We start from the raw sequence: 22,356 nt of genomic DNA on the forward strand, positions 1-22,356 counted from the left end.
GCGGGTTCGTGCCCCGGTCCGGGAGGATCCCACATGCCGCGGAGCGGCTGGGCCCGTGAGCCGTGGCCGCTGAGCCTGCGCATCCGGAGCCTGTGCTCCGCAATGGGAGAGGCCACAGCAGTGAGAGGCCCGCGTACCACAAAAAAAAAAAAAAAAAAAAGAAAACCACACTGAGACACATCATCATCAAACTGCTAAAAAAACAAAAATAAAGGGAAACCTTGAAAGCAATCAGAGGAAAATACTCTACCTAAAGGGGAACAATTATATAAATGACAGCTAACTTCTCATCAAAAACCATTGAGGGGTTTCCCTGGTGGCGCAGTGGTTGAGAATCCGCCTGCCAGTGCAGGGGACACGGGTTTGATCACTGGTCCAGGAAGATCCCACATGCCACGGAGCAAATAAGTCTGTGTGCCACAACTACTGAGCCTGCGTGCTGCAACTACTGAAGCCTGCGTGCCTAGAGGCTGTGCTCCACAACAAGAGAAGCCACTGCAATGAGAAGCCCGCGTACCGCAACGAAGAGCAGCCCCCTCTCGCCACAACTAGAGAAAGCCCGTGAGCAGCAATGAAGACCCAATGCAGCCAAAAATAAATAAAATTAATAATTTTTTTTTTAAAAAACATTGAAACCAGAGGGAAAAAGGTATATGCTTAGTCAAAAAGTAAATGCAATTGTAGATTTATTAAATATTGCCAAAATGCCCTTTAAGAGAATTGTGCAAATTTGAAATCCCACACGCAATGTAAGAGTGCCTATTTCCCCACAGCTTTGCCAGAAGAGTATGTTATACTTTCTCCAATCTGATCAGTGAGAAATTGTATCTCAATGTAGTTTTAATTTGATTTCTTATGAGCAAGGTCAAACACTGTTTTACATATATGAGTCCTTATTTTATTTTTGGATGAATTGTTCATATACTTTGTCCATGCCTTTTCCCCGTCACTTTTGTTTTTAATATAGTAAACATCTTAACCTTTAACTATGATATATTTTGCAACTTGTCAGCCTGACTTTGACTAGGTTTATGGTATTTTTGCCCTGAAAACATTGTATAATCAAATGTGTCCATTTTTCTTTTGCTGCATCTGGATTTTCAGTCATAGTTGAAAAGCCTTTCTTCTCATTCAAGATAAAGATGAATTCACTCAAGTTTTCCTCCAGTCCTTGTGTGGTTTCGTTTTTTACATTCAGATTCCTGGTCCACTTGGAATTTATTCTCAGATTTATGCTTCACACCACATATAACTTTTTCCAAACAGCCAACCAGTTCTAGCACCATTTACTAAAATTCCTTCTTGGTCTCAGTGACTTGAAATACCACCTTAAAGATTTCATATGAGCTTGGATCAACTTCTAGACTTTCTGTTCTGTTCCACTGGTATACCTGTATATACATGTGCTATTACCACAGTTTTAATTACAGACTTTACAGTATATTTTTAGTATGGGAGGGCTAGTGGGCTAGTCCTCATAAACTTTCTTAGTATTTCTGACTGTTAACTTCATATGGAACAACATGTATCAACTTGTCTAGCTTCACAAAAAAGCTAGAATTTGGGGGGAGGACTGAGTTAAATCTATGAATAAACTTAGGGAGAACTGACATCTTTATGATGGGGAGTGATCCTATCCAAATGTGAGAGATAGCCTTTTATCAAAATTAATTTTGCTTCTTTAGAGTTTAAAGTTTTCCTCATAAATTTGTACATTTTTGATTAAATGTATTTCTAATATATTAACTTTCTTGCTACTAGGATTTTCTGTCATGTTTAGTTGTTTACTGTTTGTATATATGAAGGCTAATGACTTCCACGTGTTCACTTTATATCCTGCTACTAAGTTAGTTTTATCATTGATTGTCTAGGGTTTTCCAGGTATATCATCATATCATCTACAAATAGCTAACAAACTTTATTATGGAAGGGTCACTGTGGAAACGGTCAAGTTGATTATAACATTTGTATGAAAATGCAGTGAACCTGGAAGAGTCAAGACAAAGAAACAAATATGATGTGCTTTACATTACCTGATTTCAGGTTTTACTGCAAACCACAGTAATTATAGTGTGGCATTGGTGTGAGGATATTTAAATAGATAAGTGGAATAGCACAGACAGCCTAGACATGGACCTATACATATACGGTCAATTGATTATCAATAGTCACCAACATTAAATGAGAGAAGTCTTTAAACAAGTAGTGCTAAATAACTAGATATAGATGTGGCAGAAAAAAACCCTTGATTATTATTATTACTTCCTGATCATTACTAATCTTTTGTTGTCTTTTATCTTCTGAAATATTTATAAGGTTCACAATTCCTTATCTGTAGTTCCAAAATCCAAAATTCTCTAAAAGCCACAAATTTCTCTCTAAATCTGTTGGTGCCAAAACCCAACCTAACCTGAATTTAATGTGGCCACAAACCGAATCTGAAATGTGTTGAGGCAATTTATGTAGCCTCTATGTATTTTACCACACTCACACATTTCACTGCAGGTATATAAATATATTTGATTACAAGTTGTTAACAGACCCTACTAATTGTGTTCCATACTATATAATATATGCAATTCATCACCTTGATAAAAACCTCCAAAATTCTGAATTCATACATATATACAAATGAGATAATACATGTAAAACAGTATATTAATTGGCACAGAATAACTCCTCAGTATGTTTACTACTACACCTCCACCATTATTATTACCATTATTATAAATTGTAGGAGTAGCCAAAAAAGTGTTGGCTTTTTACTAATTACACTAATTACTTTTAAGTGTTTAGTCAAAATAACAGCAAAGGTTAAAGGGCTGGTTCACGGTCAATAGGTGAATCAAGTCTCTGGCTTCCGTGGGGAAGTGGCATTGGCGATTCCACAGAGACCCTGTGAGGAGGAGGTGAAACAAAGCCAAGTGTCCTCCAGGAAACCTGCCTTCCCTTCCCAGGTGGAGATTCTCCCTGCCTTGCTAATTTTAGAGAATCTGCAGGGATTAGAGGAGGTGGCAGTAGTGGCATTGCTGGGTCACATGGTAGTTCTATTTTTAGTTTTTTAAGGAACCTCCATACTGTTCTCCATAGTGGATGTAACAATTTACATTCCTAGCAACAGTGCAAGAGGGTGCCCTTTTCTCCACACCCTCTCCAGCATTTATTGTTTGTAGATTTTGTGATGATGGCCATTCTGACTGGTGTGAGGTGATATCTCATTGCAGAGAAAACCATAATTCAAAGACACATGCACCCCAATGTTCATTGCAACACTATTTACAATAGCCAGGACATGTGGGCAACCTAAATGCTCGTCAACAGAGGAATGGTTGGGGAAGATGAGGTACATAGATACAATGGAATGTTGCTCAGCCACAAAAAGGAACGAAACTGGGTCATTTGTAGAGATGTGGATACACCTGGAGGCTGTCATACAGAATGAAATATGTCAGAGGAAAACAAATATCATATAAATGCATATATGTGGAATCTAAGAAAATTGGTATAGATAATCTTATTTACAAAGCAGAAACAGAGATGCAGATGTAGAGAACAGATGTATGGATACCAGGGGGAGTGGGGGGGCGTGGGAGAATTGGGAGATTGGGATTGACATATATACACTATTGATACCATGTCTAAAAATAGATGACTGGCGAGACCATACGGTGTAGCACAGGGAACTGTACTCAGTGCTCTGTGGTGACCTAGACTGGGGGGAAATCCAAAAAAGAGGGGATGTGTATATACATGTGGCTGATTCACTTTGCTATACAGTAGACACTAACACAACATTGTGAAGCAACAGTACTCCGATAAAAATTTAAAAAAAGAAAAAAGAGGTGGCAGTTTTCCCAGTAGGACATAATCAGGAAAAGACTGGTACCATCCAAAAAATATTTACTTTTCGGGGCCAGAGAGAGCAGAAAGAACAAAATTCGTAGAAAGAATAGGGAAGGGAAAGAGAAAAGAGGGAGGGCCAGAGAGGACAGCGCCTTTCCAGAAACAGCGCCTTTTCATGAGTCAGTGTTAAGAGTGAGTCATGATCAGTGAGTATAATTGTATGAACTTGAAAGTCCAGTGAAAAACTTAAAGAAAAAATTAGCCATAGCAAAAGCTGTAAATATTTTCTCCCACCCCATAGGGTTGCCTCTTCATTTCGTTCGTGGTTTCCTTTGCTGTGCAATAGCTTTTAAGTTTGATTAGGTCCCATTTGTTTTTGCTCTTGTTTCTTTTGCCTTGGGAGACTGATGTAAGAAAATATTGCTACGATTTATATCAGAATGTTTTGCTTATGTTCTAGAGTTTTTATGGCATCATGTCTTATATTTAGGTCTCTAAACCATTGTGAGTTTATTTTTGTATATGGTGTTAGGGAGTGTTCTAATTTCATTCACTTAGATGAGGCTGTCCAGCTTTCCCAACACGACTTGCTGAAGAGACTCTTTTCTACACTGCCTATGGGGATGTGGGTTTATTTCTGAGCTCTATTCTGTTCCATTGATCCGTATGTCTTTGTGGTATTCTCTGAAGTCTGGGAGGTTATGCCTCCAGCTTTGTTCTTTTTCTTCAGGATTGCTTTGGCAATTTGGGGCCTTTTGTGGTTCCTTATAAATTTTTAGGATTCTAGTTCTGTGAAAAATGTCATGGGTAACTTGATATGGATAGCATTAAATCTGTAGATTTCTTTGGGTACTATGGCCATTTTAACAATATTCTTCCAATCCAAGAGCATGGGATATCTTTCCATTTCATCAAATCGTCTTCCAATTCCTTTGTTAATGTTTTATAGTTCTCAGAGTATAGGTCTTTCACCTCCTTCGTTAGGTTTACTCTGAGGTTTTGTCTTAATGCCATTTTAAATGGGATTTTTAAAAGTTTTTCTGATATTTCATTGTTAGTGTAAAGAAACACAACAGATCTCTATATATTTTGTATCCTACTACCTTGCTGAATTCATTATTAGTTCTAATAGTTTTGTGTAGAGTCTTTAGGGTTTTCTACATAGAATATCATGTCATGTTATCTGTATATAATAGTCTTACCTCTTCCTTCCAATTTGGATGCCTTTTAATTTCTTTTTGTCTGATTGCTGTGGCTAGGACTTCCAATACTATGTTGAAAAGAAGTGGTGAGAATGGGTATCCTTGAATGAAAAGACAACCTACGGAATGGGAGAAAATATTTGCAAATGATGCAACTGACAAGGGCTTAATTCCAAAATATACTAACAGCTCATACAACTCAATAACAAAAACAACCCAGTCAAAAAATGGGAAGAAGACCTAAATAGACATTTCTCCAAAGACATACAGATGGCCAACGGGCATATGAAAAGATGTGTAACATCCTTAATTATTAGGGAAATGCAGATCAGAACCACAAGGAGCTATTGCCTCATACTGGTCAGAATGGCCATCATCAAAAAGTCTCAAATAATAAACACTGGAGAGGGTGTGGAGAAAAGGGAACCCTCCTGCGCTGTTGGTGGGAATGTAAATTGGTGCAGCCACTATGGAAGAGTATGGAGGTTCCTTAAAAATAGAGCTACCATATGATCCAGCAATCCTAGTCCTAGGCATATGTCCAGAAAAGACAAATTCTAATTCAAAAAGTTACATGCACCCCAGTGTTCACAGAAGCACTATTTTCAATAGCCAAGACATGGAAGCAACCTAAGTGTCCGTTAACAGATGAATAGATAAAGAAAATGTAATATAATGGAATATTACTGAGCTATAAAAAAGAATGAAATGCCATTTGCAGAAACATGGATAGACCTAGAGAATATCATACTAAGTGTAGTATGTCAGAAAGACAAATGACATCACTTATATAGGAAATCTAAAAAATAATACAAATGAAATTACTTACAAAACAGACATTGGTAACCATAAGTTTGTTTTCTAAGGGGAAAGGGATGTGGGGAGGGAAAAACTAAGAGTATGGAATTAACAGGTACACACTACAAATAAAATAGATGAGCAACAAGGACTTACTGTATAGTTCAGGGAACTATATTCAATATCTTGTAATAGCCTACAATGGAAAATATCTGAAAAAACATATATAACTGAACCACTTTGCTGTACACCTGAAACGAACCATATTGTAAATCACTGTACTTCAACTAAAAAAGACAAGTAAAACAAAACAACAAAGCTGTAAAAGTTTATTGTCCCAGAACACTAAGAAAAGTAGGTGCCTTGGATTTTGCAGTTTAGTGGACTAAATAAGCCCACTTAGTCATCGTGTGATTAAAATACTATATTAAAGGGAAGCTCGAGAGTAGGAAGAAGGAAGATAACAGATTTTGAGTAAGAAGGGCCTTGATAAAGGAGTTCTCCAGTTTCGGGACAGATGGAACAGGACAAAAATAGGCTCAGATACACAGCGGAGGATCAGTGAAGAAAAGAATGGAGACTTGATCAGAAATGCGTCAATACTCTTCATTTGGGCTGAAAGCTTTTACCACCTCCTTCCTGAGATTCTTTGCAGTTAGTTGTCATGGACTAAATGTTTGTGTCCCCTTCAGATTCACATGTTGAAGCTCTAACCCTCAATGTGATTATATTTGAAGATGGGAATTTGGGGAGATGAGGGTTAGACGAGGTGATGAGAATGAGGCTTGTGATGGGATTAGTGTCCTTATGAGAAGAGACAATAGAGAGCGCTCTTCCTTTTTGCTGTGTGAGGACACAGTAAGAAGGTGGCTGTCTGCAAGCTGGAAAGAGAGCTCTCACACTAGCCACACTGATCTTAAACTGCTCAGCCTCCAGAATTGTAAGAAAATAAATTTTTTGTTGATCAAGCCATCAAGCCATCCAGCCGATGGCATGTTGTTATGGCAGGGTGAGCAGACTAAGTGTGTAGCAATATATCAATACTTACTTACATCTGTTTACTCATTCCAGCATGTGAGTTCAGTCATTTCAAATGAATCCTATTGTCATTATTCCAAAACAAACGAGCCCCTTAAGGTATTTTTATATTTACATGGATTGAGCGCACCCTGAGTATTGAAGCCCAGAGAGATCAAACACGGAAAGCAGCATCCTTTACATAACGTTGCATTTGTGAAGATTATTTCTGCCTGGGAATGCTGCAGGTTAAGTGAATGAGGATAAAATAGCTAAATAGGCCAACTTCTCTGCACAATTCAAACTGGTAATAAGTGTTGGAAGGCAGGAAATCCTAGGCTGAAGTCTTTTTAGTAGCTCTCTTCCTCCACCTTCTGGAAATTTGGAGATATAACAGGGCTGTGTGTTACGCATTTTTTGCTTTTTAATTCTTTATCACCACCCTTATTATGTACCATCTATTCATGATAAAAGCTTCAGTAGACTTAGTAGTATGAGAGAACTTCCTTTATATGATAGTCTATTTACAAAAAATCTACAGCAAACTCTATTAAGAATAATCACATGCAGACGACAGTAAGAACTCCTACCAATCGGTCGGAAAAAGACAAAACCCAAAAGAAAGATGGGCAAGAGATATGCATATCCAAAGAGCCACTAAAAATTGAAGTGCTCAGTCTCATTAATAATGCAGGAAATGAGATACCACTCTATACCCACGGGAATGACTAAAATTAAAAAGTCTAACAAGACCAATTTGGGGTGGGAATGTGGAGTAACAGGAGCTCTCATCACTGTTGATTAGAGTGTAAATGGTACATTGATCTCAGAAAATACCGTGGCATTGTCAACTAACTTTGAATATTTGCATTTCTGTTATCAAGCAATTCCACTCCAGGTATATAAAATGTGTGTGAGTGAACCCCAAGACACTTGTTCAAGAGTGTGGATAACAGTAACATTTTTTAATTTCCAAATGTCCAAAGTGGAAACCACACAAATGTCCATCAACAACAGAAACAGTACATACTTTGTGGCATATTTATCCAGTGGAATACAGAAATGAATAAAATGTGGAATCTTACAAATGCAATGTTGATCAAAAGAAACCAGAAACAAAGAAATACACACTCTACAATCCCATTTATATTTGCTGTAAAAAGACAGCAAGACCACACTATAGTGTTTAGGTATGCTTAGGTTTAAAGAATAAAGAGAGCCAAAAAGATGACTATGTTTAAGTACAAATAGTGGCTACTTTTGAGGAAGGAGGGATTTGTGTTTTAGAAAGGGCATGCAGAGGTTTTCTGGGGTTCTGATAATATCCTCTCTGACCTGGGCGACTTACATGGGTGTTAAATTTAACATAATTCCTTACACTATAATTTATATTTTACCTGTGTTTCTGCATGTATATTATGTGTCACAGTACAAAAAGGTTAAAAGATATATTTTCTTTTTTCTTTTTTTTCCAGTACGCGGGCCTCTCACTGCTGTGGCCTCTCCCGTTGCAGAGCACAGGCTCCGGACAGGCAGGCTCAGCGGCCATGGCTCATGAGCCTAGCTGCTCCGGGGCCTATGGGATATTCCCGGACCAGGGCAAGAACCCGTGTCCCCTGCATCGGCAGGCGGATTCTCAACCACTGTGCCACCAGGGAAGCCCAATATATTTTCTTTTAAAACCCAAGGCAAAACCATCAGGTATGTGATCTTTGCCCAAGCTAATGAATCTTGCAAAATACTCCCACAAATTCAGATACTATATCTCCAGGCCTGGCACAGCAGCTTTAATCTTCCTTTCACTGTCGTAATAATAGTAATATTAATAGCAAAAATAATAATAGCCAATATTCATGTCAAGCACTACTATTAATGCATTCCACATCCCATGTCATTTAGCCCCTATTCACCCTAGGAATAATAATACCCTAGGAAGTAGGTATTACTTTTATGCCCATTTTACAAATGAGAATACAGGAACAGAGGAGTTAGTTGACAGCTTGTTAGTGGCACAGTTAGAATTCAAATACAAGGGTCAGAATTCCAAATCCCGTACTCTTAATCACAACAGGTAGCTTCAGGCTTCCTATGGCCTCAATATCCTACAGGATGTTTATCCCTGCCAGTTTGATTCTAGGTTTGGAGATCTCTTAGACTTGCAGCATTAAGAACAGAGAAGGCTCTGAGGCCATTCTGCTGAACTGATTTGGCCCCATTTGGATCTGAGTTGCTGGTCCCCGATGGGGTGATATCTGCTAGTGAGAATTAAATGCAAGAGGCTTTTCATGTCCTAATAAGATCATTCCCTGGCCAGCTCAGAACAAACCACTTAAAATGTGTAAGCCTGAGTTTTAAGTCCTGAGTGAGCAAAAGCTTGGGTTTTCTTTTGAGGTGAAATATATTGTATCTTAATTACTCCATAGTGAGACTCACTTTCTTTGTGGCTTTTTAAACATGGCTTTTGCAGTGAATTCTGAAACTGTTTAGAGTTGTGCTAGAATGTCATGAGATTTTTCTCCCTGAAATAAGGTTGAACATTTACATTAATTAAAAAGATCATTTTTAGTTAGCCTGCAGAAAGTCTTAACAAAATATTCATTTGTGAGAAGATATAAGAATGGAGGGATGTAGGTAAATAGAACAGTGGTACAAACTACAATCAATAAATATTAACTACATGGTGTAAAGGAGTTCAATAAAATTTGAGGGAGAAGAGAAAAAGGAGGAAGAAGAGAAGGAGGAGAAGAAAATTTGATGATGACATGGTTGTAGGAATAAAGGAAAGACACAGACTTTTCATTTGAAATAACCCTCAAAAAGCAATACATATTTCAAGGGACAAGCCTCCTCACAGAGCTGCTGAGAAACATTAGAGTCCATGTTGAACAGGCCTTTGGTACCCTGGTGTACTATTAATGACTAGAACAAAATTGTGCTTACTTCAAAGTCTTATGGGTCCTCTAAACAGTACAGATCTGGTCTTTGAAAAATACACACATTTGCATAGCATGTGATTCGAAGCAGCCAGTATTACCTGATGTAATTGTGGAAGTTTGGTTGTTTTTCAGTTAGGCAGAAAGCTGGAATAACACATTCACCCTGTTTATGTTCTTTCTTTCTCCTTCTCCTGTTTGTCATACATTTCCTGAGAGAATAAATCTCAGTCTAGAAGGAGCGATGACAAGGGCATCCAGGACTTAATAAAGATTATATGCTGTGTTCAGAAAATGCCCAGCGTTAAAATGAAGGTTAGAAAGGATTTCTTGGCTGGCTGTGTTTCCTTTAATCCCATTATCTGTGGCCTTGAATAGGATTAGGGCTCGGAGGAAGGGATAGGAGGAGGTATGGATAGAAGGGGTAAGAAGGGCAGTGAATGATGTGTGCCAGTATTTTCCACAGAATTGCTCTGCCAGCCTGTAGTGAGAAGACTTTCAAGCCAATGCAGGTGCATGTTAAAACATAGTGCAACAAGGCACTGAAATTCTTCCATGTATATATATGACCAAAAAATGTACTTTGTTTAATTTTAAGCCTCTTTCTACTTATTTGAATAAAAATTTCAAAAAGGAGGGAAAAAAAATAAAATAAAATATATTGGTGGAAATTTCTAGTACAAGTTAAATTACTCTCTCTGAGGGAAGAGGAACTAAGTTTCATTTCACTCCTATTTTGTCCCAGCACTTTGTCATGTTAGAAGAAAATCTTCCAAATCTATTCCCTTTAAACATACCTGGTTCTGGGCTTCCCTGGTGGCGCAGTGGTTGAGAGTCCGCCTGCCGATGCAGGGGACACGAGTTCGTGCCCGGGTCCAGGAGGATCTTGCATGCCGCAGAGCGGCTGGGCCCGTGAGCCATGGCCGCTGAGCCTGCACGTCCCTGTGCTCCGCAACGGGAGAGGCCACAACAGTGAGAGGCCCGCATACCGCAAAAAAACAAAACAAAACAAAACACCTGGTTTTAAGGTTTAAAGAAACACTTTCACTCTATCACCATGTTTCTTATACTTTGGATGCATAAGTATAGCGGTTGAGGGACAGCATAGAGTAGTAGAAAAAATATAACATTTAGAACGAGATACACCTAGGTTTCAATCCTGCCTCTGGCTTTCACCAAATGTGAGATTTGGGTAGGTTCCTTAATTTTTCTGAGTCTGTTTCTTCATTTGCAAAATGATAAATGGCTCTACTATTGCCTATCTTGCAAGAATGCTGTGAGAATTCAATGAGAAATGCAGATGAATAGTTTAAAAGCCAGGCTCGTAGCAGACACAGCCAGCCTTCAACCTGTAGAAGCTATGATAACTTTTTATCTTTCTATTCATGAGATATTCATATATGAGGTGAGGACTAAACTTTGATTCCCATCACTTTCCAATTTTAAGGTAATTTATTCTACAGGCAAGGCAAAGAAGGGGTAGGAACTTCAATCACAAATTCATAAAAGTCTTCTTTGTAGGTTTATGAAGACAAGAAAAAAGAGAGAAACCAAAAAGGAAAATGAAGATAGGAATGAGTTATAGTTTTTCCTTCAAGATAATTCAATTTCACTTTTATTTATCACTGTCATTAGGTTTTGCCTTTCAATACTAATGTTTTTTGTCATTCACTTGTCTATCAAGAATGTTTCATTTTCAAAATTTACTGAGTATTGACCCTTTGAGGGACAGCAAAATTTTTTTTGACCTAAGTTTTTTTCCCCCCCATACCTATCTTGAGAAACAAGAAAATAGTGCCAGAATGGCCAAATTAGAAATCTCATTTGAGATAAAAACACAGGGCAGCATTCGATGGCACGTTAGACCATCTGAAAGTGATTTTTTTTTTTTTTTCAAAAATCTGTACTGTTTGCAGGGAATGAAATATATCTCAATGTTAAAATGGCAGCATAAATGTTTTAATTAAGCCAGTGCCCAGTGTGGGTGTGGAATGTTTAATTAGACCTGGTGGGTATCAGTAATATCTACCAGATCTAGGGATGCTTTCTACCCCTGAGAGGACAGCTTTGCAGAAAGGTGTCTGTAGGCTTGCCTGCAAATGGCCGGTCACCATAGAGGTTTCTTTTTCTCCCTGAGAATGTTTACAAACGGAGAAGAATTTTATTGAGTCCATATCTCATTACAGAATCCATCTCACCATCAGTTTCTAATGAAAATGGGAAAGGGAGAGAGAGCGAGAAGGAGAGGGGCTGAGTGAACTCAGGCAGCGGTTGAAGCTTTACACAGCGCCTGCCTCTTACTGGGCCTCTCTCAAAGCTCTCACAGTCACATCCCCTGGGCGGTTTGAATTCCAGATAAATTGAGGAGCTATGTCTCCATGGGAACAGCGTGGAGAGAACAAAATGGGGAATAAAGTTAATATTTATAGCCCATGACTGTTGATTTTATGTGCTGGCTCTATTCATTAAGTTATCTTAGGGCTGCGATTGGTACAGGAAGATAAGGCTCACGGTGCTTTAGTTCCCAAATCTATTTTTTCCATTCCTTTTCCAACCCATCCCTAAAACGTTAAGCCCAAATAGTGAGCATTAACTGTAAAGTTTATTTGCATAACTTTCCTTGGGCAGTGTTTTGTAGATAAAACATAGGCTTTGGTGTCAAGACGATGTGGATTCAATCCCAGCTCTGGCACTACCCTGTTTCTTCATCTCTAAAATAGGAATAACGATACTTACCTCTGCCAGCTGGTGGGGGGATTCAAAATGATGCATGTTAAGTCCCTGAGTCTGTTGCATGCAGAGACAGCCCTTCACAAATAGTTGCTATTATTCATATTACTGTCCCTCTGCTCACTTAAATGGCTCGTCACATTTTGATTTGTAAAAAAAAAATAGGGCTAAGGAAGAGAAGGACAAATCATATTCTTTAGTAGAGTTCAGTGTTACCAGGTGAGCTTATATCTAGAACTGGAAGAAAACATTTTATAATTAAACATCTGGATTCTTCGGGCCTAAGAAGCTTAAATAATTACCTCTTTTCAAGGCCTTATTGCTTTGATGTATGTTTAAAAAATATCTTGGGACTTCCCTGGTGGCGCAGTCGTTAAGAGTCCACCTGCCAATGCAGGGGACACGGGTTTGAGCCCTGGTCTGGGAAGATCCCACATGCCGTGGAACAATAAGCTCCTGTGCTACGATTACTGAGCCCGTGCTCTAGAGCTCGCGTGCTGCCTAGAGCCAGTGCTCCGCAACAAGAGAAGCCACCGCAATGAGAAGCCTGTGCTGTGCACTGCAACGAAGAGTAGCCCCCGCTCGCCACGACTAGAGAAAGCCAACGTGCAGCAACAAAAGACCCAACGCAGCCAAAAATAATTTTTAAAAAAATCTTATCATATCGCCTGTGACAGCTGCATTTTACTATTATTTCCAGGCTGTTAGAGAGGCCCATTTCATCAACCCTGAGAGTCAAAGGCACAGAGGATATATACACCCACATACAAAAGCCTCTGCCAAATGAGTCTGCTCGTTTTGTCATGGAAACCCTTGTCATTTCCAGCTGGAGAGTGAGTGATGATGTCATTATCAAGAGAGGACCAGGGAGCAGGCTGAGAACCCAGTCTGAGCTGCAAGACTATAAACAGTTATATTTCATAGTCAAATGGTCATGATACAAAGACAAGCCATCAGCACGAAGCGCTTAGGCTTTACATAAACATGTACTGTCTTTGGCAAGGAAAGTATTGGGCTTGAAAATTTGACTTGATGAGCAATATCTGTATGTATGTGATTTTAAGAGAATGCATGAAGCTCTGAAGGATCTATACCGTGTTTAGTGAAACTATAAATGACTCCCATGGTCTAGTGGTTCTTTTAAAGGTTTGGGGACAAAATGCAACCTGGTCTGGTCAGAGATCCACTGATTAGAGTTGGGGACAGACCGGGCTGCACAGGAGACAGACTGCCTGTGAGAGGCTCTGACAGCCAGCCCTGGAAGGAGGGCTTCAGCAGCCTGATGATAGGACCTGTGTCCAAACAGAGACCCTTGGAAGAGAAAGAAGGGGAGCTCATAGTACCTACCCCAGGAGAGCAGGCTAAATGAGGACTGTTCCAGCAAACTGGGATATGTGGTCACTGCATGTAAATCATGGACATGACCTGATTTTCTCATAGAGAGCAGCTCTGCTGTTTTAGCTCCAGAAGTGTGCTGTGCAGCAAAGGATGGCCGAGAGGGGAATACTGGTCACCTACATGCAGGTCAAGAGAAAACACCAAGCTAGGGGTCCAGATGTCACCTCAAACAAATTAGCCCTGGCTGAGCCGTCTCACACACACACACGACCCCAGCAAGTCTCATTCTAAGAGTCACCCAGGACACCCTCACCACCACACCAAAAGAATCACAATCTCCGAGAAAGAAACCCGGAAATGTGCCTTATAGTATCTCAGGGCTAAAAAGAAGTTTAGCAGGCATTTAGCGCAATTTTGTCTTTTTATAAACTAGGGTAGCAGAGCGGTTGTAGCCTGAGCTGTGCACGAGGCAGGCCTGAATTCAGAGCCTGCCCCTGCCCCTTTCGGCTGGGTGGGCCTGGGCAAGGAGCTGAGGCGCCCTGAGCCTCTGGGCTTTGTCGGGAGGATGAGTACTATGTATAAAGCGAGTTGGGCACTGTCTCCACGTAGAGTAAGACTTCAATAGATAGAAGCCACTGTTACTCTTTGACTCGCCTCGCGGTCGTAGTGCTGGCTCACGGCACAGCTGTGAATGAGATTCTTAAACTAGGTTACGGTTGTCATATTTTCTGTGCTTTCCTTCTGTCAGGCAGAAGGAACAGAGATCATCCCCAAGTTATGTACATATATTTAAACATTTTTCATTTGGAATAATTTCAAATTCTAGAAAAATTACAGAAACAACACAAAGAATGCCCATGTACCCTTCATGGAGATTCCCCAGTTAACTTTTTACATTTGCCTCATCACTGGATCTCTATACGTACGTAAGCACACACAGATACACACCCACACACGTACATAAAATGCCTATTATACGTATGTGACGTATATTTCCCCTCTACGCTATTTGAGGTTTACAGACCTGCTCCCTATTACCCTTTAATACTTCAGTTTGTAATTTCTAACGAGTACTCCCTCACCTGATGACAGTGCAGTCTGGAAATTAACGTTGATACTTACCACCAGTTATTTCACAGACCACCTCCGCACCCCATTTGTTCTGGCTGTTGTTCCAATGTCATCTTCTTTAGACAAAGGAGCCAGTCAAGGAATATATGTTGCATTTAGGTCTCAGGTTTTCTCTCTCGTCTCCTTAGATCTGGAAGTGGTTTCTGTCTTTCCTTATCCTCCACGGCCTTAACATTTTGAAGAGTACAGGCCTGTTACTTTGTAAAATGCTCTTTATTTGGGGATCGTCTGATGTTTCAGCATCATTAAATTTAGGTTATGCATTCTGGGCAGGTATATCGAAATGCCGTGTTTCCTCAGTGTATCATATTAGGAGACATATATGGATCTGGCCCATGAGTTGGACTACTGTTAATGTTTATCACTTACAGTGATATTTGACAGGTTTCTCTACTTTAACGTTAATAAGTATTTTTAAACTTTTTAAATGAATAATATTAGGTATTTTGTGGAAAGATACTTTAAGACTATATACGTATGCTGTTCCTCATCAAATTTCCACCGTTTGTGGTATTCATTGATGATTATTGCCTGAATCAGTTATTACAATTGCAATTTGATGATTTTAAGATTCCATATTCTTGCTATATTACCTGAAATTTGACTGTGAGTTAGAGTTTTTTCTTCTATTTTTAATCAGTATGGCCTCATTAGTTTCTCTTTTATTTAATGGGTCACAATCTATGACTATCATTATTATTTTGATGCTCAAGTTGTCCTAGATTTGGCCAGTGGAAGGCCTTTCAAACTGGGTCCTGTATCCTTTTGACATGTTCCCATAATTTTTAAGGCACTTGCACACTTTATGGGGCATAAGATATATCAAACTCATCTTGTACTTTCCCTGCCCTTGCCCTGCAAGCAGCCATTTCTTTGAAGACCCCTCTTTCCTTTTAGTGGAAGATGATATTTAGTAACGAATATCTAGGCCCTAGATGTGATCATTGCTAATAGACTATCATTGCTACTAGGTCCTCTCAGTAGGCAGAGCTAAGAAATAAATGTATGCATATACATATATATGTACAGAAATCTCATCTATCATCTATCTATCTATCTATTTATCTTAGATACTGTGCATTCTCATCAATACCTCCAAGTCTAACCCAAACACCACTGGGTTTCCATATTTGTAACTATTCTGAGAATGGAGAACCTTACTCCAATTATCTCCAAATATATTTACTTATTTGTCAATCTCTGTTTAATCAATGACAAATAAGATGCATCTTCCTTTTTTTCCCCTCTTGAGAGTTTACTGTTAAACTAAAGCAGTAATTCCCTTCACACACAGAGCACACTGATTTCAATGAACTCATTTTAGAGGTCACATCATAGATGGCGAAGTGGATATGAACTTGGGCCCTGGAAGCAGACTTAGGCTCTAGTCCTGGCAGTGTACTTATCAGCTGTGTGATTGTCAAAGAATTCTTTACCTCTCTAAGTCTCAGAGGACAATAGTATCAACCTCGAGTGTGTTGTGAGGACTAAAGGAGTTAAAGGAGCTAATGTATAATAGCTGTTGTGACGGGCACATAGTAAATACACAATGAATGAGAGCTATTTTAACTATAATTGTATTTTCCACTTAATATAGGAAAATTTCTCTAACTTTCTAGGCCAGGATACAATTTTGGAAAGACAATTACCAATAAGCTTCAAAATTCATTAAAGATTAGAGATAAGACAAATCGTAAAAACATTTTTATTACTCATATCTCCATAAGAGAGAAAGAAACTGAACTTAGCACATAAAAACCTGACTATTCATACCTGACTTTCTTGGTCTCTGTTGAACATAAAGGGAAAACTGTGTTAGATGTTATGTCGTCTTTTTCTGATCTGGAGTAATCATCTACCTTGAGTTAAAATCGGTTGATGAATTGCCTTTTAAAGACCTTCAGGGAATCCCCTGGCGGTCCAGTGGTTAGGACTCAGTGCTTTCACAGCTGTGGGTCTGGATTCAATTCCTGCTCGGGGAACTAAGATCCTGCATGCTGCGTGGCGCAGCCAAAAAACCCCAAAAACCAAAAAAACCTTCATCAGCTTTTATGAGGAAACAAAAGCTTCTGAGCATGCTCCGTGCGTTAGATAAGAACGTGATCGGAGTAGAAATGAAGATGATGAGAGTAGGACTGTAAAGGTAGGCTTTATTTCAAAAGAAGTGGCCAGCATTTAGCAAGGAATAGTGGACGTAAGACAACAAATGAGTACGTACATACTTGTTCAGGTTCCCATATGCCTATGCCCCATATTTTTTGTTCTCCCACTGATATGATAGAGGAATACAGGTAGCAAAAAGTAGATAACAGGCAACCCATAATCAGAAAAACTTCCTGGCAGAGCTGTGGGCATGGGGGTGGATTTTTCTCAGTCTTGAGGATCTGAGTGGGCATTAGACATGCATAATCCCACAGCAGGCAAACTCAAGGAACGGGCAGACAAAAGCTCAGAGTTAAGACACTACTCCGTGGCTTTCCTTTCGTATTAGCCTGTGTGACATTCAAACTGAGTGAGCCTTCAAAGTGAGGAGTCAACCGTGTCTGAACTTTCAATCTTCTGAGGCAAAAGGTGCTTCAACAGCCGCGTGCAGCTGCAAGGGGCAGCAGTAAAGAGAAAAGAAACAGTTCAGAAGTTGTGTAAGAGGGAAACCTGGAGACTGAATGCGGAATGGAAAATTTAAAAAAGAATATCTGATGTCTGAAGCGTGGATGACTGAAATGGTGGTGGGCTAAAAGACAGGGAGGTCTAGAGGTAGAGGTGATGGGGGGGAAGGAACGATAAGGCTGATTTTAGACACGGTGAGTGTTTAGTAGTGGCAGGATGCATAAGTGGTATCAGCTGACAGGCACACGGACCAAGAGCACAGCCTTAGGAGGGAGAGCAGGGCTGGAAATTAAGATTTGTAAATTGGGCTAGGAAGTGAATGTGGGTATGATTGCTGTTCAAGGCAATTTCGGGGGAAAGGGATGATGATTGAGGGTAAAATCATATTGGGTGGGGTGCTGGGAAGAAAAGGAAGACTCAGTTAAGAGGATGGAGTGGGGGCTGAGGAGGGCCAGGACGGCGGCAGGGCCACAGGAGCTGTGGAGGATCCTGGGGGCTGTCCTTTTTTTTTTTTTTTTTAACATTTTTATTAGAGTATAATTGCTTTACAATGGTGTGTCAGTTTCTGCTTTACAACAAAGTGAATCAGTTATACATATACATATGTCCCCCTCCCTCTTGCGTCTCCCTCCCTCCCACCCTCCCTATCCCACCCCTCTAGGAGGTCACAAAGCACCGAGCTGATCTCCCTGTGCTATGCGACTGCTTCCCACTAATGATCTATTTTGCGTTTGGTAGCGTATATATGTCCATGCCACTCTCTCACTTCGTCACAGCTTACCGTTCCCCCTGCCCATATCCTCAAGTCCATGATGTAGTAGGTCTGAGTCTTTATTCCCGTCTTGCCCCTAGGTTCTTCTGACCATTTTTTTTTTTTATAGATTCCATATATATGTTAGCATACGGTATTTGTTTTTCTTTCTGACTTACTTCACTCTGTATGACAGTCTCTAGGTCCACTCACCTCACTACAAATCAGTTTTGTGCTTTTTTATGGCTGAGTAATATTCCATTGTATATATATGCCACATCTTCCTTATACATTCATCTCTGGGGGCTGTCTTAACATCCAAGCCACCGTGAGTCTAGGATGCCTTTCTGCAGTGTTAAGACTGAAAACTACATTTCCCAGATTTCCTTGCAAGCAGAGGGTCTGGATGTGATGCAGGTTCTGAGAATCGGGTGATGTGAGTGAGGCTTGAAAGATGTAGCTAGCACTTTTGCGCTGCTTCTGCTGCCAAGAAGGTCATGGGACTGTTGGCTCCCGCTGCCTTTCCTGGCCAGTGTTCAGCATTCCCGCGTCAGCTTCCCAAGGGACAAGAGGCAAAGGCCTGGGAATCCATGTTTTGCTTGTGTGGCTCTAGCAGAAAGTTCAGTCGGGGTGGCTTCCTGATCTCTGGATCTCAGCAAAGGCAAAATGTTCAGGGGTTCCAGGGGTGGCTTCCTGAATTCTCGTCTTCCTGAGTGGGAGAGGTAGTATCTCTCCTGGTGGGTCCTATCTTTTATGATCTGGGAGTCATTCCTGAGGGCCCAGTCTAGAGCATGCTCTTCAGTCCTTCCAGCAATTTTAACAGTGTTTAAATCCCCCTCTGCTGAAAATACTGTGGTGGTTTCTGTTGTCTGCAACTGACCTCTGATTTGATATAAAATCCACTGGAGAAAGGATATTCCAGAATAAAGGGCTAATCAATAATTCAAAAGCTGTCAAAAAGTCAAGATGAGGATTTCATGCCTGCATGCAAGCATCCATCCGTTATAACAATGAACATTGCTAAGTCCCTAATGGGTACCAGGTACCACACTGGACATTTGGGAACACTGTACAAAGATGAATAAAAGTCTTTCCCCTCAAGGGTTCAGTCTAGTGGGGGAGAGAATCATGAATATAAATGTAATAGATTGTGGCAAGCACAATGATAGAGGCATATTCAGAGAGTTAGCATTAGGAAAGAGGAAGGGCACCTAACCTAGAGTGAGCCTCTGGGAGGAAAGTAGGTTTCTTGAAGGGAGAAACACATGCTAAATATTGAAGGATGAGTCTTTTTATTTAGTTAATAAATACCAAATGCTTACTATGGGTTAAGCATGGTGCTAAGATCTTTATATGCTAGACCTCATGGAGTCCTCCAAACATTCATATGAAGTGGAGAGTATTATTAGTAGAGGCAACAGCGTGAGCAAAGGCAGGGATGAGAAACACTGTTCCAGCTGACACCTGAAGATAGGGCCCCATCTCCCACCCTCTGCAAGACGGTAGGAGCCCAACTTTGATAAGACAACAAACCCAGATGAGTTTCGCATGGACCAGCACCTCTCTTCCAGCTTTTTGTAGTTTTTCACCTGTTTGGCTCTACTGAGAGCCTGCTCAGCCTCCTTATTCCCTCATTCTCCCCTTAAAACTCTGTTTTAGATTTGCTTTTATAATATACCACCAGGTAGTGATGCAGGAGGAAACATATAGCCTTAGCTGCCAGCTTTTACTGGAAGGTTATCTACCGAATGAACTTGTGACTGGTGATTAAGTTGGCCTAAAATAGACTGCAATGTTGTAGAGAAGGAAACTAAAAGCCCATGCACCCTCATTCTGTGGAGAGGGTCATACTTGATCCCTGAAACCTTCCCTTAATGTAGTGCCTACTGAGGACTTCTTTAAGATCAGTAGGTGAATACTGATCTTCAAGGGCTGGACAGAAAGCATTCTAGGCATTGTAAAGGTCAAGGTCATCCTCTGGCAGTGTCGTTAACAAAACAGAGTTAACAATTTTCTACCACTTCTAATTAAAACTTGATTACTTAGAGGCATTCAGTTTGCTAATGATCGCTTAAGTTATATATAAATGAAAAAAGGAAAACCTAGCCAAAACAGAACTCCTGCTCTAAATTTTAAATCAGCCTTTTCTGTATGCCTGTTCAGAGGAAGCTGCTTGAGGTTAAATGAAGAACAATCTGAAAACTCAAGAATCAACCTAAGTGAAGTTATAACATATGAGAAACCTAAAAGTAAAAATATGCCATACACATTTTATTGGTGTTTCATGCTAGGTCGATTAAAAAAAAAACAATTTGGTTGATCAGATTTTTCTTTTAATATGACTATGTGTATGTACATGGACAACTGAGAACAGGGAAAAACCCCAAATTAATGTTTTTTTTAACAAATTACAGCTGTTCCTAAAGACGGTATGCTTGGATTTTAAGGAAATGGGTCCAATAAATGAACAGCCCCTCCTTCAATCTAGATTAATCAATCCCACTTTAAATAAAAACATATTCTAGTGGCAGCAGTTTACCTTTTTTAAACACTCCACAATAAAAAAATGCATTCCCTCAGTGTTCTCTCTCCTTCAGTATTTAGTTATTAGTAGTCTCTCAAATGGTAAAATAAAATCGAATCTATGTTATCAAATGGAAGTGCAAGTTTGTACAGCCAAGCTCAGCAGCGAAAGTGAAGGATGAAGAGTGAAAGCTGACGGATGCCACGCAGAACAAGGACCTTCATGAAGGTTTCATCCTGCCGTGTCCTGGGTGCCAAACACAGTCCACATTCCATCATTTTTTCATTGCTCTTAAACGAGCAAAACCAAATTCTCTTTTTTATTTAAAGAAATATTAAATCTTTATTCTCCCCCATCTCCAAATAATTTGTGATCAGGTAAGGCAAAGGTAAGTCCCACTATCACTGGGGACAGCAGCAATAAACAGACTTCAGAAATAGCCCTGAATCGTCAACAACATTCTCTCATGGTAACATAAGGAATGCATCTCAGAAATCAAATTCTGCAATGCTGTCACATTGTTCTAATTTATTTGATTAGTTTATCTGAAAAAACTTTATAAATACATTATTTAAGAGGACAGTAAATTATTTTCTTGCTCTGAAAAAATAATGGGTTTTTTTTTTTTTCACATTTTCAAACTGTTGAGTATGTTTTGCAAAAGGAGATGCGAGAAGAATGGGACAGTGGGGTTTGCAGAATGTCCATGTACAAGTTGCATTTACAAGAACCTGGTAATCTGCCTCTACAAATAGAGCTCTTTGCAATAATATTTAAACAAACAGGCTTAATTTAAACATCTCTCCTATTCACTCTACTTGTTGAACCAAGAGGTACTTATATTTCAAGTATTACACTGTAAAAGGTAAAAATTTTTGTGCCAATTTTACATGTTAGCTCTTAAAGTCCAAAATATCTATGTGAAAAATCATGCCTACTCGGCCCATTTCTTTTACAGCCAAATGCTCTCATCTTTTAGAGAATGCAGAAAAATATTGATTTCCTAAGAAGGAGCACACTGGAAAAAGCCATTTTAAAGTACTGAAGAATAAGGGAGGATTTCTTTTTCTCTAGTGGCGAAAATTATTAGAAAAGCTATCCAGTCTGTTGTCTTTAGCTGGTTTTAATAAAGTCTTTTCAAAATGATGGTCAAGAAATCTTTAGAAAACTGGAGGAAGGGGAGATGCTCCTTTGTAGCATGGAAGGAATTCCATTAATTGTAGAAATTCTTATTAAATTTCTGCTTTGGTTTTTCAGAAGAAATGCTCATATAACTTCTATATTAGGAGACAGAAAAAAGAACAGATTAATATGACATTTATCTAAAATCTTAAAGAATACTACAGTAATAGCTTACAGTGCTAAAACTTTACCATGCTTTTTATATACACTGTCTTATGTAAGAATAGGCAATTTTATCAGGATCTATGGTCTTATATGTAAATGAATTCTACCACTAATAGGAAAACATGTCCTTTTCTT

The 22,356-nt window shown here is 39.5% G+C and overlaps 1 protein-coding gene and 1 long non-coding RNA gene across 21 annotated transcripts in view; one reads left to right on the forward strand and one right to left on the reverse strand.

Moving 5' to 3' along the window:
- The window catches only part of LOC136792376 (uncharacterized), a 53,412-nt gene that overhangs the window by 22,054 nt on the left and 9,002 nt on the right, over positions 1–22,356 (forward strand). The window lies entirely within an intron of this gene.
- The window catches only part of MAP7 (microtubule associated protein 7), a 164,839-nt gene continuing 164,044 nt past the window's right edge, over positions 21,562–22,356 (reverse strand). For all 19 annotated transcript variants that reach the window (XM_059083208.2, XM_067010880.1, XM_059083206.2 and 16 more), the window contains one exon: positions 21,562–22,151. In XM_059083208.2, the coding sequence (XP_058939191.1) occupies positions 22,141–22,151 (11 nt within the window). In that variant the 3' untranslated portion in view covers positions 21,562–22,140. The remainder of the gene's footprint in view (positions 22,152–22,356) is intronic.

The sequence above is a fragment of the Kogia breviceps genome, chromosome 13 (assembly GCF_026419965.1).
Source record: "Kogia breviceps isolate mKogBre1 chromosome 13, mKogBre1 haplotype 1, whole genome shotgun sequence".
Lineage (NCBI taxonomy): Eukaryota > Metazoa > Chordata > Mammalia > Artiodactyla > Physeteridae > Kogia > Kogia breviceps.